Source organism: Hesperophylax consimilis, chromosome 2 (genome assembly GCF_061612785.1).
Source record: "Hesperophylax consimilis isolate HC1 chromosome 2, BYU_Hcon_1.0, whole genome shotgun sequence".
Classification (NCBI taxonomy): Eukaryota; Metazoa; Arthropoda; class Insecta; order Trichoptera; family Limnephilidae; genus Hesperophylax; species Hesperophylax consimilis.
In genome coordinates, this window is record NC_142837.1 from 36,315,945 (window position 1) to 36,333,869 (window position 17,925).

Here is a 17,925-nt window from a genome sequence, read left to right on the forward strand (position 1 = left end):
CCGCCGCCCCGGTAACATTTATTGGATAGCCAAAACATCTGCTTTAGATCACTTTAAGTGGTTCGCTATGTTTGTTGATTTAGTAGGGGTTCCCGGGTTCATTCAAGTGTTTGAGATGCGCCTGCTCACCAGCTACGTGGCGTGAGAGGCTTATTTGGAGAGACCCTTTGACCTCTCCAAGTGGTCTCTCGACCAATCGCCTTGTAAAAACACACTGATCACTAGATTCCTACCCAACCCTCATTACCTTTTACCTTCCCAGAACTTCCTATCCTTCCCTTCTTTGAAAAGACACAACATCTCAAAAGATGACAAAGGTTCTGAGGAAAATTATTTTTATCAGGGCCTCCCATGTGGGGTTAATGAAAAAAAAGAAATCCTCAGCACGGGAGATCCTGGTGAGAATATAATTATCTCTGTTTGTTACAAATAAGGAAGATAATAAAACATTTATTATTATAATTAAATAATGATATGATAAATTGTTACAATTTTGATCGACGAATTTTTGAATAACATAGTGGAAATAGTCAGGATATGTTTTTGAAAAAGGCACGTTTTCCATCTGATTTCTGTTTTTTTGTTGTTGTTATTTTTATTATTCCCATTACTAAGAGGCAGCAGAACATTAAAATTCTTAGTTGGGATACGTATTGAGGCTAAAGGGAGTAGATAATGAAGAGACAAGTATGGAAGTACGAGTATCTGGATATTTATATTTGGTCATTTCTTCGTCCAGTCTCAAACCATTCATAAAAGGTTTCATTTTCGAATAGTGATATTTCACGAAGTCGATATTGAAGTAATTTGTAACTTATCGTAAATCTACTTCCTACACTAGGACAAATACAACTACAAATAGCTAGGTTATATATAGCTGAAAATATATATACCCACACAATTTCAGAGCAGGTAGATGAGTTTGTGTATTTGGGAAGTATGTTTACGATAAATGGAAGGCTGATAACGATGTTGAAAGAAGAGTAAAAGCAGGTAACTTAATTAATGTAGGACTGAACGCGATTGGAGGTAATCACACAATGTTCAAATAAGCGTAAATAGCAGTTCACAATAGAATGCTGGTACCTTCCTTGATGTATAGAAGTGAGGCATGGAACTGGCAGAGGAAATATGAAAGTAGACTGAATGATGAAGAAATTAAATGAAGTATGAGATATGCAGAGATTTGCAAATAATGCAATGCAGATGAAAGCGTCACGAGTAAGATTATGAAATGTACGAAAATATTTTTTGGACATGTATAGTGATTTAATGTAGAAAGGAGTGTAATATAAATGTATACGAGGCAAATTTGGACAGAGTAAACCGCCCGAGGATGCAGACGCCTATGGCACGCTCTAGTGTACCAATTACTTGAATCGAACCATTTTAGAAGGGTATATATGAGACGATGTCAACTGACAAATGCACAAATGTTTGACGCACGTTTGGCGTGTTTTTCGACAATGTAAATAAGAGATAAATAAAGCTCTTTAAATAAAGTTTCTCCGGGTATCTTCCGTTGAAATATCGGTTTAACAAGGAAATCATTTCCACCTGACGCTAGCGCTTTAAAATTTTGGGGAATATGACAAAGAACCGCCCATTTCCGCACGTAATCAGGTTGAAACCAAAATACCTTGTAAGAAATTATAGAAATTTTATTGTTTTATTTTTCAGATATAAATATAAAAATGCATATAAATCTAAATTTCGTCGTGTTCATGACGTTCTGCATACTTCCGTCATTACCAATATCAATATCAGACGATGTTGATCTGATGAACCGAGACCCATCTACGTTGTTATCTAGAAGAAGACGCTACGTGACGTTTCCAGAGGGTGCCAGCTATTCAGTGAGATTTACTGTTCATCTGTTAGTATTTGTAATTAACATGGACCCGGGCACATCCTTTAATGAGGTTAACAACCTGAAGAGCACTGAATACTAAAGTTATTCTATGTAAATGTAAAACTTACATACAGGATGTCCCATGAACTGGGGTGATAGGGGAGGTTATTATGAGTGGTCCAATTCTCAACCCTTCCATAAATACCCAGTATGAATCTAAAACGATTGTTGTGTTTTTTGGATTATTATTTTACTAATTATAAGCCATGTATCTATACTATCTATCTAATGAAAGCATTTTTTTAACTCCATATGTACTTTAAAATGGTTAAATCCTGGCGTCTATAATTTACTTAATCTGAACTTATACTTATAACTACCTGATTACGACTTCTTTTTAGTGTATTGTGATATCTTAACTGGTGTAGCAATTGAACCGACGAAAACAATGAAAACCTAAAATAAGTAAACTTACTATCACGAAGTTTTCTGCAGGGGGAGACAGAGAGGATAGACGGGCACACAAAAATTGCCTCTTGGGAGAATAACTACGCTATTAAATCACCTTTCCTTCGAGATAGAAATTTTTCAGTCAAACCTCGGTGAGTTAATGATTAGAATGAGTATTTTTTTCAACACGAGGTTGCATTGCAAATGATATATATTAGGTATGTGAAACCGCACAAGAGTTCCAACTGCTCCCAACCGTGTCATTGAGACTATGGCATCCCCAATTAGGTGATCACTCATCACGGCTAAAGCCATTTCTAGCAGGGTTTCAATTCTGAATGGTGGTCTTACACCAGGGATATACTTAGAGTACATTTGCATTATTTTAAATGAATAGTTTGCGAAATAATACACATTATTCAAATAAAATTTACTTGCGCATGCCGGGATTCGATCTCGCGACCTCCAGCTTTCTAGTCGAGAGTATTACCCCTCAACCACGGAGGCCAACATAACTAATGCTAGCAATTGTTTAATGTACTCGTATGTACGCTATTTTTTTTATTTTTTATTTTTTTATTTAAAGAAAGCAAGACAAAAATATATATTACAGTAAATAATAAAATAAAATACAGAAAAAAACCGAAAAGTTCCAATAAACTACTTTTCAGTAGTTTGTCGATGGCAACTTTTCACATAAAAAATATCAAAAAAGATAAACACTTATTTTACTTAATGACAACAGTGATAACAATAAAAAATAACAATTTGTTTTGAAAATATAAAAACATATACACAACAGTGATATTATCTACCTATAGTTTGTATTAGACTCTAATACAAACTATTTCTTTCATTATCATTATTAATTGTAATTGTTGTGAAACAATAAATAAGTAAATAAAATCTGTTTTAGTAGATTTTTTTTCTTCATTAGCATCCATGTATATATTTTTTTTTGTATATTTTGTTTCATTCATGTGCATATTTTGTTTAATTCAATGCACAAAGTGGTGATTGCAATAATCTGACTGCCATATTTAAAAGCGTACATATAAACGAATTACAAGAAATGAAATTTAATATGATGCATAAAATGTGTTTAAATTATAATATATTTTAATTTTTTATTACGGTGGCTTGAGGGAAATTCTCCATTGATTATGTAGGGGCGCGCCCTGTCACTGGGCAACGGCCTGGACGAACGTGTTTTCCGTTTCCTGTAGAGCTGACTCGTCCTGGCTACCTTTCCGCTGCGGAAATCTGCTAGGCGCTGCATGTACGCGTGGTTAAACTCTACTCGGAGTGTGTTAATTACGCCTTGTGTATACCTTGTCCATAGTTCACTACTGTAAACGCTTATGCAGTACGTCTAGAATAGTTGCTTCTTCACCGTTGCCACACAAGCAACGAAACCATTGATCTTTTACGATTGAATATAAAAATAACACCTCTTATTGGAAAACCTTGTATTTGATTCACTTAATAGTGCCACGACTTCCCAGGCGTCCCCGACTTCTTTTACAATTCATCCGCTCTACATTCCCTAACTACCAAATTTACCCTTTGATTGTATCTATTACTTACAAATGAACCATATCATAGTGAATCCATTACACTTTATCTCAGTAACGTAGATACGTGAAGATTTACTTTATTAATCCGTCGCGCGGCGGGTGCTGATGCTAAATATTTATCGTGCGCTATCTGATTCAATTTTAATAATAACTTTCTTCTGTTTTGAAAAAAGATATTTTTGTAAATTGTGCTGTCTTACCAAAAAATGTATTCATATATTTTTTTATAAAATCAGTATGTAATCCACCAAAAGCTTTTCCCCTTGAATAGCTGATTAGATAAACCACCATGCGGCACACGAGTATTAATTCTTATGAGCAACTGAAAAAAAAAATGCTTTTAATAAAATAATTTTGTTACCTATTTCATCGCTTGTCTTATATTGTGAATGGTTACAATAGTAGTTCCAATTTTGAATTAAAAATTCATCAAAATAGAATAACGTTACGCGTTACGGAGAAATATTTCACATTAATAACCAACTTACCCATGCCACCGACAACCGAAATAAAGATTTTTTTAAAAATAATTTCAGATGGCTGCTTGTCTTACCGTTGGAATCCTCGGTAACCCACAACCAGGAATTTTTACCTGGGGTCTTAATTGGGGTATTGCATTTGAGCTGCCCAACAAAACCATGTCGATCAACGGCCTGAAGAGAGTCCATGCGATACCTAGGCCTGTGATAGCACGACGCTACAGACGGGAGCTCTATACAAAACTGGAGATGGTCATTAACGAGTAAGTGGTCAAAGAAAACTGTTACACTTCTGTATTATCGGATGCGGCAGTGCAAATGACAATATCCTTAAATCATCAATAATCTTAATATTATGACAATTAAATTAAAAAAATACTACTTTACATTAAAAAATACAAATCACACTGACCGTTCTCAAAGTTTCCAAAACCTTCTACCTTCTCCCTGATATCCTAAATAACTAATATCCATACATTCACAACACAAATAACTCTACGGATCCTTACATCTGCAAAACATTTCAATTACAACACTCATACATTCTACACTTTAACCCCGTTGACGCAACTATTAATCTTCCTTTAACATTGTCCTTGCATTTCCAATCCTATTTACATATAAGTACCTATCATTATCTGACTAAACCCACGTGTGTGTGTGATATTTTACAATAATGACTATCAAACCAGTTTATTGATGGAGCCTATTTGATGAACATCTATTTGTTATCAGTGCTGTTATTAATATCAACTCAGGGTAGAAGGCCTGTGCAGTGAACATATTCGGTTCTCTCAGTGTTTTGTATCCAACCTGGATGTTATGGAAGCTCGTGCGTGATCTCCTGTGAGTGAAATCTAGCCATCATCATCTTTGAAGAACATCAAAGGGGTGATTCAGATTCCTTCCTAATTCCATGTTCACCACCTCCAACCATAGTTGGACTTCAAAGTTCACATTGAATATTTTACTGTCCACTCTTAATTCGCCTATTGCCATCACGAACCCTCAAATCTCCCTCCACACGTCCCTCACTTTCCTCAATTTAATTGATTCGTACAAAATATAATATTTATCAATATATTATTAACTTTTTTTTGTCACATAAAATATTAACTTAATCTTAATTGTATAACTTATTAACTATTATGTATTTTATGAATATCTTCAATCTGAAAACTTCACATCTCTAGCATGGCGGTTGAAATAACATTAAAAATGTTTCATACAACTTCTATGTTTTTTGAAATAAAAACAACAAAAATAACAACTAACAAATATATTAGTAAAACTTAATCTCAAGGTCAAAAACATATCCAAGAAGTAACTACAGTTACAATATTTGGACAAAATATCTGCCTCTTCTATTGCACTAAACTCTACAACAGAATCCCACTCTCATTGAAAACTATCAACAATATTATAACATTTAAATCTCAAATAAAAGGCTGGATACAAAACATAGGTAGATCAGAAAAAAATACACTGAAACCGAAACCACTCTACCGCACTAAAAAACACCATGAATTTATAATTATTTCAAAATTCCAAAATATTTAGACGGGTTTGTACAAATTAGACGCCTGTTGAATATGATTCTGTAATGTATATATTACTAGAGTTGTAAGTAATGAATGAGTGAGATATTTCAGGCGTGTCCAATTTATTTTATATTACATTTTATTCCAGCCTGAATAGGTGTGGAGTCTGTAATGATCTGTCCTTTTCAAACTTTTCCTTCTCTTCCTTCTACGATAAATTTTCTTTAAGTCCCATAGGTAACTTTTCCATAAGGCTTTGGTTATGTATATATCCGGGGTAGGTATGTCCTCCCTGTCGTCTTTACAAGCCCTTGCCCCTCTCTTTATTACACACCCCTTCAAGTGTGTGCACCCTAGTTTGTCTACGTGGTTTACGATCTTGAACGTAATCATTTCACGTGACGGTTCAGTATAAAAAGGTTTCACCGAACGTTGTGTTGGCTTTTTTTGTTTCTCGGTATAGAAACCTAGTTATCTTTGTATGTGTGTGGTACCTCTCGGTTCTTTTGAGATAGAGTGAGTTGAATCCATTACCGCTGTGTTTTAAAGTCATTTCATAAACCTCATTCTCTGACTCGCCTGCTCACCGACTAGCTACGTGATTCTACCTGTCGTAGGGTAATGTGAGTAAAAAAAGGTGTTAGATTTTATATGTGTGATAAACATACGATAAATTTATGGTGTTAGTTGTCGGCGCCATCCATGTATATATTTTGGGAGGGGAAGGAGAGGAAAGGGAATGAATTTGTTCAAGCTAAAGTTGGCTCCTCCTCTTTACCAAACAAAACCGATGGATGATAATTTGAACAAGGCGATCGATATCTGCGTGTCTGGATATCACAACCGGCCGGGTCTCCCCTTGTTCCAAATCAGCAACCGTCACGCCAGAATAAAGAAAACCAGGTCTCCTCACCAATTTCAGAATTGCCCCAACCTCATGCACCTCCAGGAAAATCTACTTTACTGAGTGTAGAAGGGGAAAACCATGACATCCCTTGTCACGAATCTAGTCGCAAAAATGTGACACGTAAGGTCCCAAGTTACTTGCCACCTCCAGAAAACGCTGTAAATTCCTCGTCGTCGGGAATTTACATCCCTTTCTAGGTCAATAACATAGATAACACACGACGATCTTGTCGACATTTAATCTGCTTCTATCGATAGGTTGTGTGCCTATCCATTCAGCCAATTATCATGTGAGATATATGTAAGGTTTACTCGAAATGCCAAATTTAGGATGAGGACTGTCTGTATTTTAATATTCGGTTCCAGTAATTATTTTATGAGGTTACTAGCATCCTCGTGTTTTAGGTATGGGTAACTTCTATTGAATACCTATCCTCTCAGGTAGGTATAAACGGATGATTGGTTTGATTTTTTGCATTTAATTTAAAGAGGCTGCCTACCTCTCGCAAGGTACCTGTTGAGAAAAGTTGTTCGGTTGGTAGTTTTATTTCGGAGATTACCATCTCCCTCTTTTGACTCTAGATTTGTTTTTGTGGATCCCAATTTGTAAATTAGAAAGTCAAACAAAAGGTGAAAAGTATTCATTCTTGTTCTGTTTGGATGCATCCGATCTCTTTCCATTCGGGCGGTCATACGCTAGCAAAACTCCCTCCCATTCAACTGAGTGTACACTGCCGTAGCCTAAACGCCTCTATCCCTCATAGTGTTCGCTGTTTCAATTGTACGCCAGTGTTGTGGTAGGTACTCTGTAGATAGGTATTTTTATACTGCGAATTTATATTGGTTGGCCTAATTTGTAATAGGTATTCAATGTTTCGTTGGCGATTCAATACCTATCGCAGGGACAACGTCATGATTCGATTCGTAATGTTTTAAAAGAATAACAGATCGGCAGGTAGGTAAATTCTCGATATGACCCTCGGTCCAAGGCGTTCCCCTAAAACAAAAGTTATCGGCCTACATATGAAAAGGTCGTTGGCCCGTCTCTCGCTCACAGCTGATTGACAGTTCGCCTAGCACATTCCTTTTAATGATAACATTATTTGGGCGGCAGGTGTCGTAAACTTAGTTCCTGTACCTCGGTTGTATCCGTCTTTTAAAAGGGTCCTCTGGAATTTAATAAATAATATAAAAAAACTCACCCAGTTAGTCATCTCTCATTCTCAGCGTGAAGCTTACCTGGTTACACTATATAGCTAAATCAGTTTAGTTTTACGGTCTCCTCCGTATCGGCATTCCATTACATTAATCATTTTCTCCTTTTAGCGAAATCCTTGCAATTTGTTCAATTTTTGATCCCCTCCCTAAGCCTTTAAAGGGGTAATTAAATAATTCTGTAAATACAATTGTACCTCCCTAATCTCTGTCAAGATTCGAACCCGAGATTTATGATTTGTTTGATTCTCTGGTTTACGGTCTCCGCGGGTAGAACGCCATCTCGCCAATCGTTAATTCCTCCCTAATCCGATCAAATACTTCCTGCCTTTAAATACGTTCACTCTGTTTTAAACGCAATCATTATCATTATTATTTCCATGTTTTTAAGACAAGCAATCTTGTTCGAACTGTATACGAAATCACGCTTAAATCAACACAACTTTATAACACAATCGCGATCACACAACACCTAGCGCCCCTGAGGTGGTTTTTTCACAAAACGGCGCTCTACAAATTATCCAATTTTCTATTCTCACCGAGTACAACCACTTTCACTTCACACAAACACCGGTTCAATAATATTTCACTTTAATTCAATATTCAACAAAGCTTTCTAACACCATCTGAATTCACTAATTAACTGTAATTTCACACAATACTTCTGATTTGTATCGATTTCTCGGAGCTGTCAACGTACCCAAGTTCAAAACCCGACTGTCCCTGCGATCTCTGCTCCCTTTCCGTGGGAATGTGTTTCTTCAAGGCCCGCCTGTCAATAAATCTTATGTCGTTGTCTAAACAAAATTTTTTTTGGAGTACATTCATTTCGTTTATTTTATGTGAGTATTCAAATCATCACAAGTCCAATACCCAATAAATATTTTCTTACCTTTTCCCTAATATCTTGTGTTCCTGTAAGACTTTTAAACAAATGAGAGGTTCGTTAGTTTGAAAATCGCAATCGAAAGTTGGAATTTATACATTATTTACTGACGTGTACACGGCGTTGCTGTTGATTATATTTTTTTCACATTAAGGCTAAGCTTAATGCTAAATCACTATTTTGATTAATCTTTATAACGAATTGGTGTACACTATGAATACCAAAAAATATGCTTTGGTTAAATTGAAGGTTTTCCTATCGTTTCGCTTGAATAGAATACAAATAAAAAATAAATTACTCAATAAAAAATATAAATGTAAACTACAAAAAAATATATTTTTTCAATAGAAATGTATGAACGCGTAAAAGAAACAACTTTAAAAAAATATTGTATTATAGCTAAGATTATCTGTGACAGTTTCACTTGATTAACTTTTTTTGGTTTCTTATAAAATTATTTACAAAATAAATAAAAACCAGTTTTGTGCTTGAAATCGAACTTTTCTAGACTCCGTTTGTCAAGCGATTTTAATGCATATTACCTACAATATAAGGTATACTAAGAATACACACATTTTTGGCTTGTAGCTTCCTCTTAAACCCACACTAGAGGCCCTGAGGTAATTAATTTCCCACAGGGCATATTTCATCTTTTGAGATACAGTATTTTTAAGGAAGGAAAGAAAGTTAGGGATTGGTAAAAGTTATAGATTGATTCGATGACCAGTTGAAGAAGTCAACGGGTCCACCGAAAACAGCCTCTCCCGATCTGGCACCCCACGCAACTAGTGGGCAAGCGCATGCTGAACACACCTTACCTATAGTGTGCAGGAAAGTTTTGATGTTGTGAATTCTAGTGAACCTGAAAACTGGGTTTATTTTTAAAGTGAAAAAGTTTACTATTTATAAGTTTTTGTTTCACTTAATTGTTACATGTCTTCCTCAGGCGTTCCTGACTTCCACCATTCACTTCTGTATACCACATTTTTAAGGTTAAACGCAACGCTCGTTGTATTCTACGTGTTCACAGATGGCGTTTATTAATTAATTTTGTTTAAATACGCTTTTGCAAGGTATTGCTTTACAGTATTAAGACAAATTATTTGTTTGCGCCCTCATATACGCAATATGAATATGAATAAATAGTTTTGTCCATATAAAAACTCAATTCTATCGAGAAAGGCATACAAATACAATATTGGATTGAATCATCGGTAAAATATTATATTTGTATGCCTTTCTCGAAAGAATTAAGTCTTTAAACGAACAAAACTATTGATTCATATTCATATTGCGTATATACGGGCGCAAACAAATGATTTGTCTTAATATTGTAAAGCAATACCTTGCAAAAGCGTATTCAAACAAAATTAATTAATAAACGCCATCTGTGAACACGTAGAATACAACGAGCGTTGCGTTTAACCTTAATATAGAAAACTACAATATATTGACTTTTATTTGACTCCGTATCTAATTCCAATGCAGAGATAATGCGTTAAGGCGACACAAGACTTTAATAACGGTTTGCTTAAGGCTAAAATTTTAATTCATCGCAAAGGTGTCATAAGTCTTTTTTAGGCGTTCCCGATTTCTTCTTCCATTCAAAGCTCTCTCAAGACACTAATAAGAACAAACTTTGTCGGCCACTTTAATTAACACTGCAATGAATAAAGAAAGAAATTAAAAAAAAAAAATTTGAAATCGGCCCAGTAGTTTTTGAATCAATAGGGAACAAACAAAGAAACATATATAAAGATAGATGTAGAAAGATATTTTATTTAAAGCGCCTCAACACTAAGTACTTCTTGTAAAAAAAGATAAAATAACGTGATAAATCAATATATTCAAAGTTACAAACTTAAAGACAAAAGTAGAGAAAAAGATTTGAATGCAATACATCGTGTCATTGATGTCACTTTGATTTCACATTGGTTTAGTGCTTGGATTACGCTTTGTCGTGTTATTTTACTAGTAGAACCCGTATTTACGACAAGAATTATTACTAAACTTGTGCTTCGGGCAGGAAATCGCTGCTCTACCGGACAACAACATATAAATAATAAATAAATAGTTTTTGTTGTATTTTTTACTAGCTGTACCCGCCACCCTTTGCTGAAGCTCAGTCTGTCTGTGCAGATAGAGAAACAATAGCGCATGTTACTTTTACGTCCAACAGATGGCGCTGTTTAAAAAAGACTGTTTTTACCTGTCACAGGTGACATCTATATAATGAACACACGCGTATTCGAATACAACGTTATGTCAAAATTTCAAAGCAATCGGGAAATAAATTTCGGAGATTCAAGATTTTGAACAAAGGAATGAAATATTTATTTTTATAGATTTAATACTTTATTTTAATTTTATTCTTTATTTTAAATTGTCGTTTTTTTTCACTTGCTTGTGTTAACTTTAAGTTTTCGTTATTTTTAATACAACTTATAATGTTATTATAAACGCCCAATAGGGCGTTAGTAAATAAATATTTACGAATCCCACATTAATTATATTTTTCAGTATGGGATACGATGGGAGACAATGTATCTTCCGTGCTCTGTGCGAAGCTACTCAAAGATTACTGCCAAAAGGAAACTCACTCATTGAAGAACTATTCAGGGTATTATTTACGTGAGTATTATTTATTTTTCTCTATTAATGAATATTGTAAAATACCGAATAGTACCGAAGATATAAGCCGTCTAAATATTAATTATCTCAATGGCCGCGGCCGATATGACCAGAGGCGGCTCGCGACTGAAATTGCCAGCAGTGCATTTCACTTTTAAAATAAACCTAGCACTTAATACATGGGGGTATTGCAATTCATTCACTCCACTTAGTTACATTTGTAAAATAATTGAATAAAAAATGCTCCTTCTGCAATAGGACACGCAATTCATCGCTTAAAATCTCGTAAAAAATGCGTGAATGTTATAGCGCTAACATTGTAAATTAGTATTCCTAAACATTTTATTCCAGATTCATTTTCATTTAATTGTATTTTATTTTTGTTTTGTTTTTACTCCCAACCGGGCTTTTAGATGGAATTCAAAAACAGAATATATCCAATGAACTAGTAAACTGAATATAACACAATATTAGTAAAATATGTAACAGTAACATACAATAATATAGAAACAAGAAGAATATTATATATAAGAGAAATCACTAAAACTGTATTACCAACGCTACTCTAATTAGTAGGATTAAACAAAGTCCTGGTTTAGATTACGCTTAGCTCTATAAATGGAGTCAATAAATATATCAATGGCACCCCCAAACTTGTTGCCCAGATCATGCATCCTATTGGTTAGAGAGTGTGTCTGATAGTTGTTGGTGTATGTATTGGAGAAGAGTGTTATATTTTGTCTTGTATTACTAGTTGGCACATGGAATTTAATAGTGGCAACGATGGCAGGACTGTCAATTAAGTTGTAAATGACTCTGTGTAACACAACCAGGTCAGACATAATTGCATGACCAAAGTGGTAAAGCTGCCCCCGTGTAGTTAGGTAAAACACAGTCTTGTGCACAACAAAATATGCACGACGAGTTTGCATTTTAAATGTGTATTTTTTTGAGAGATTTCTTGATTTTTCAAGTTTACTAATTTATGATCGTCTGCGCATTAATGTGTCAAAAAATACTATACCATAACATTTTTTTTTAAAAGGTAATGTTCCCGAGGAATATATTTTATAAATACTTTCAGATTCACAAATCTTACAATTACAAACCGTTATTTTTCATGAGTATGCGCTAGTAATATTGTTTAATATTGAAACAGTATTATGATTATCTCACATTCCAGTTCCTATCCAAATTGCATTTTCTCTTGTTTTCCATCCCTAAAGGAAAAACCAGAATGAAGTTTTGAAAAAAGAAGCCTAAATCATGTTTCATTTGTTTTTTATTTTGAAATAGTCGTCGTTGAAAATAGCATATAGTTGCATATTATTTCGCCCCTCGTAACAATTAATCTCGTGAAAAGTCCGGAAGGTAGTGTAAATTACCATTTCCAAGATAAACACATTAAACACTGTCATTTGGTGATTGAAAAATAGTTCGTGTTCTGGAAACGACGGTGCTTATTAGATGTGTATCTACGAACTACTAAAATAGTCCACGGAACCTTCCAGAATCCACCAGAACTTTCAAATGAAACAAAAATCATTCACAAAGTGATGGCATCGTTATCCCCAATCCTAATTTCTCTTGTAATAAACAAACACGATGACTAGATTCATTCTTTCTCGTTAATATTACAGTCCTTTACAAATACGCAATAAATACAATAAATCCAATAATCTATACATGGAAAGGCGGCATACTGCTAAGTGCGGTTTAGACTAATAATTGCTTTCGGTCTCAGGGACTAGGGACCACATTAAAAAATAGTAGGCCAAGCTTAATCCATTAATATATTTGCATAATACTCACCTCCCGCGCAAAAAATCCAAAGTCCGTTCTTCGCGGTCTTTGGAAATTAAATCTTGGATTGGCTAATCTCCAAAGAAAACCTAAATCTATGGAAGAATACATTAATACATTTTCTGACATTTTAAAATTGTTTAAATATTCACTGACATCTTTTTACGAAGTGAAAGCTGCCAGAATTCCTCTTAAATTTGACCTATTTTGTACGAAAAAGACCTTTAATTTCGCTGAAGAAACAAATAGAAAAAAGTATTCTGTTGGTTTATCCCTTCGCTCGAAACAAATATTTTTTTCGTTGCTCTGGCGAAGGAGTTGATTTGAAATATCGAAAATTTTCATTCTTGAACAGTCGGCCTCCGTGGTGAAAGAAATCTGATAAATTTGTGTTATTTTACAATGTATTCACTAAACGTAATATACGAGTACATATACATTTGCGGCACGTTCCTGAGTGGAAAATACTCTCAGAATCGCCTTGGTGTACGACCACAATTCAGAATTGTTGTTTGAATTGGTTTTAGCCGTGTTTGATGATCAGATCTGTATAGCCAGGTACTTTCCTTTTTCCTCTTCCCCATCTCCTTCCCCTCACCGCTACCTTCAGCCTCACAACATACCCCAATTGAAGATACCATAATTTCACTGGTTTCAGAAGGTTTGGAAACAGTTGAGATTCTTGTGCGCTATTCACATGAAAAGATATCAGTTTCAATAGCTTGTCTATGACCTAGAAGTTGAACAATCTTATGCTATTTAACGGCACTAGTTTTCTATTGGTGTTATTCATCGCTTTTAATGCTCTTCTTCAGCGCGGAGCTACTATTGCAAAAAATACTTTTTGGAGTTATAGTCCAGTCAATAATGATAAAAAGGCATTTGTCATGCAAAAAGGAACCAAAAATATATTTAGATTTTATATTGTAAAGGTTGAAAAACCCTGAAACAAAACAATTTTTCGACCTTGGGTGACCTCCGCTAAGGTCGCCATTTCATATGAAAGGTGCAAAAACTGTACTAACTGGAGTACCAAAACCAAAAGGTTGAAATAATATTAATATTTTCATGGTTAAATTGTACGCTACCGTACTGATAGTGAGAAGTCATTCCAACCGTAAATGTGCACATACAAATTAATATCCGTTTCTTCTGATTTACCAAGCTATTCGATATATTTTTTTTTAAATGTAACTACAGTGGTAGTGACGCCCCCGACTGCACTAACATCTTTTTAAATCTGTGTGTTTATGATACTTATATATTTTGTGACGTACAAGTTATTCTGTGAACAGTTAACCTCACGTTCAAAAATGTTTTGTTCTAATTTTCTCTTAAATAAATCAAAACCAAAATTTCTTCTGAAATCATATGATTTTTATGTAGGTACTACTAAAATACTGCTTGCTTTATTATAATCCATTATTTTTTTACGTTGTTTTATTTCAAATAATGAATTATACAATGTATAATGTCACCATCTCAATGACAATTCTTTTTTTATGTAGGTAGGCAACATAATTTTATTTTTTCCGATTTGACAGCTCTTAGTAGGCAAAACGATCATGCAAACTCTGGCGGTATAAAAAGGTAGATTCCAACACGGCTACCATCTTGACCGGAATCGAAACTGATGAAATGCAAAACGCTTGAGTTTCCGAGTTAAAACAGTACTTCAGTGAGTTATTTTATAAAAAGGTTCTGTCATTACCATAAGAGTGCTAGATATAGTTATTCGCAGACAGCAGAAACCTTCTTAATATATTATTTTTTAGAAGTTTTAGAAAATATTCAAATGTTACGTTAGCTTAACCTTTTAAAAACAATTAAATACCTGCTTATCTCCTTCGCATCTCCTCGCACCTTGATCCCAGCTTTCGCTGTACCAAAATAAAAGCTCGAGTGAAACGTATCTTAACATTCTGCTCCGTCTTTGTTAGAACGAAGCATTAACATCACTTTCCTTTCACCAAACATTTACAATCTCCAATGGTACTTTCAAGTTAAATGTAGCCTTTTTACAAAATACCCTTTAGCGCCTCGAAGAAAACTGTTAACTCTCGGAACTTGACGTCGATATTCTTTTTAAAAACCCATTTTCGAAGTGTCGCTTTTTATGTCAGAATATATTTTACGCAACGTGACGTGTTTTATCTCTTCCTTTATGGACCCTCTTTCAAACCAACAATGGCCAGTTTAAACTGTTTTATCTTAGAAATTTGATCCATTGAATCATATTTATTATTTCATGCTTCGAAGATTCCTGCAGAAAAAACCAATGGTTTAAAAATGTTTTATTATGTATTTCTTACATTGATGTCATAAACACCTTATCTGATCAGTTTACGTGGTTTTTTTAAACAATTTAGTTTATGCCTCTAAAATATTGGAGTCGAAATATTTTATAAAAATCAAATTGTGGTTTTATTGTAGACTATCATCAATATTTGACACAAATATTGGGGTAGTTAACAGTTAGAATTGGAAAAGGATTCTGACCTACCCTTGGTCTTTTCAATCGATATTATGGTCTCAAAAGACAATGCTAGTTATAACAACACAAATTTCCGTAATAGAGTAGAATTAAACGCACTAAACGAACCTGTTCACTGAACCGGTTTTAGTAACAGACTGGTAATGAATTAATATTTTTTTGTTCTCTCACTGAATGTAGTACTCCACACTCTCAGACAGGGATAGGTAAATGGTAACATATAATTTGGTGGAGGAATGCAGGAACATATGTTAAAGAGAGGTGCATAAAAAAAATTCTTTACCCCTTCAAACTCTTGTGGTTCTACTATATTGTTTCATAAATGATCATTTATTGAATGATTAGAAATATTTTTAAATCATTTAGATTTGGCGTACATGTTGTGCTCCTGGTATTTATATAGTCAGTACGCAAAGTAAAAGGTGGTTTTAATTTAATAAATAATTTGATATAATATTTAACAATTCAACATATTAGATTTAGACCGTTCATTCATTTCACGAGAGGTTATTGGTTAGTCGCACTTGAACAATACTCTACCAATCAAACCTAATTATTTTCCGTCATTTTTAACGAACTTATGTTTTAAATTTAGAATATCAAAATCATTATGTCTTACAGCTTAATTGATAAATTATTGTCCCTGTGAGAAAGAGGATTAGGATCCCATTTTCAGTTGCGATCGTTACCTTTTTAAATATATCTCTTTGAATTTCAAATTTGTTTTCGTGAATAAATGAATGTCAATCTTTGAAGTGGAAATTAACCCATTTCCCGACATCCGATCGATCTGATACTCGGTAGACAGACTCGTTCTCGATAAATTTATTTTATAAAATGTGTTTTTTTTTTCATTATGGTTGGCGGAAGTGCATTGTTATGCATAGTGAATGGACTACGCCACAAATGAATCTACTTCTTACTGAGTCCAATGACGATTCATTCTATCAATTCGGTGACAATCAAATATATACACTTGGAAATATACGCATTTCCTGAAATTGGATGACATTACAGCAGTTAATGTACTAAATAAATATCGCTCCTTCCTAATCGGGATTTGGCTTAGTTGTAAGCACGTTTGACTCCTGGGGAGTAAAGTTCAATCCTCAGTCAAACCAAAAAATATGTACACACTCGCATGTTTGAATATTTTTTAAGTTTTAAAAAACATTTTAAAAGATCAGTTGGGAGATAGTCCCTGAGGAGGAAGGTTCAATCTTCAGTCAAACAATTTTTTTTTTTAAAAACGTATATCAATAAAAATACATGTATTAGTGTAAAAAAACTTTTACGTGTAATTTTTTTGTTCTGTTTAATTTCATTGAGATTTGGTGACATTATCATCTTCAGTGATTTTGATAACATTTTCATCTTCAATTATTTTAATTACATTATCATCTTCAGTGATTTTGGTAACATTATCATCTTCAATGATTTTGGTAACATTGTCATCTTCAATGATTTTGGTAACATTATCATCTTCAGTGATTTTGATAACATTCTCATCTTCAATTATTTTAATTACATTATCATCTTCAATGATTTTGGTAACATTATCATCTTCAGTGATTTTGGTAACATTATCATCTTCAGAGATTTTGGTAACATTTTCATCTTCGATTATTTTAATAACATTATCATCTTCAGTGATTTTGGTAACATTATCATTTCCAATTATTTTAGTAACATTATCATCTTCAGTGATATTGTGTTTTCATTAAAAAGCACCCTTACTTAAATTTCTTTTCATTTTTAGGTATCCTTTGTCCAGAGCACATCCGTCGGAGCCAAAAGAACACCTTTTATATGAAAATGCCCATAAAAATGGTTTGTTGGATACTGATTGTGGGTACAGATATCCAAAGTGTCCAGTTTCATTGCTGGATCTTGCCTTAGGATACTACAGCCCTAGTTCTAGTTTGAAAATATAACTTCTTAAGTACCCGTTAGTATTGTATTTTTATTTTTGAAAATGCTTATATTTATTACCAAATTGTCAACAAAAGTTAACGCCGAGTTAATACATCTCTCAGCAAATCTTTAACTTATTCAGAATTTCATACATGAAACTCTGCTCCAATATTTACT

General features: G+C 34.0%; 1 protein-coding gene across 1 annotated transcript; it reads left to right on the top strand.

The window, feature by feature from the left end:
• The first annotated feature begins 1,730 nt into the window (after positions 1 to 1,730).
• On the top strand, positions 1,731 to 17,925 carry LOC149425965 (uncharacterized). The gene is made up of 4 exons (XM_089645366.1): positions 1,731 to 1,856; positions 4,416 to 4,621; positions 11,427 to 11,537; positions 17,594 to 17,925. Exons 1-4 carry the CDS (start codon positions 1,782 to 1,784, stop codon positions 17,766 to 17,768), a joined length of 567 nt encoding a protein of 188 aa, XP_089501492.1. The 5' UTR covers positions 1,731 to 1,781; the 3' UTR covers positions 17,769 to 17,925.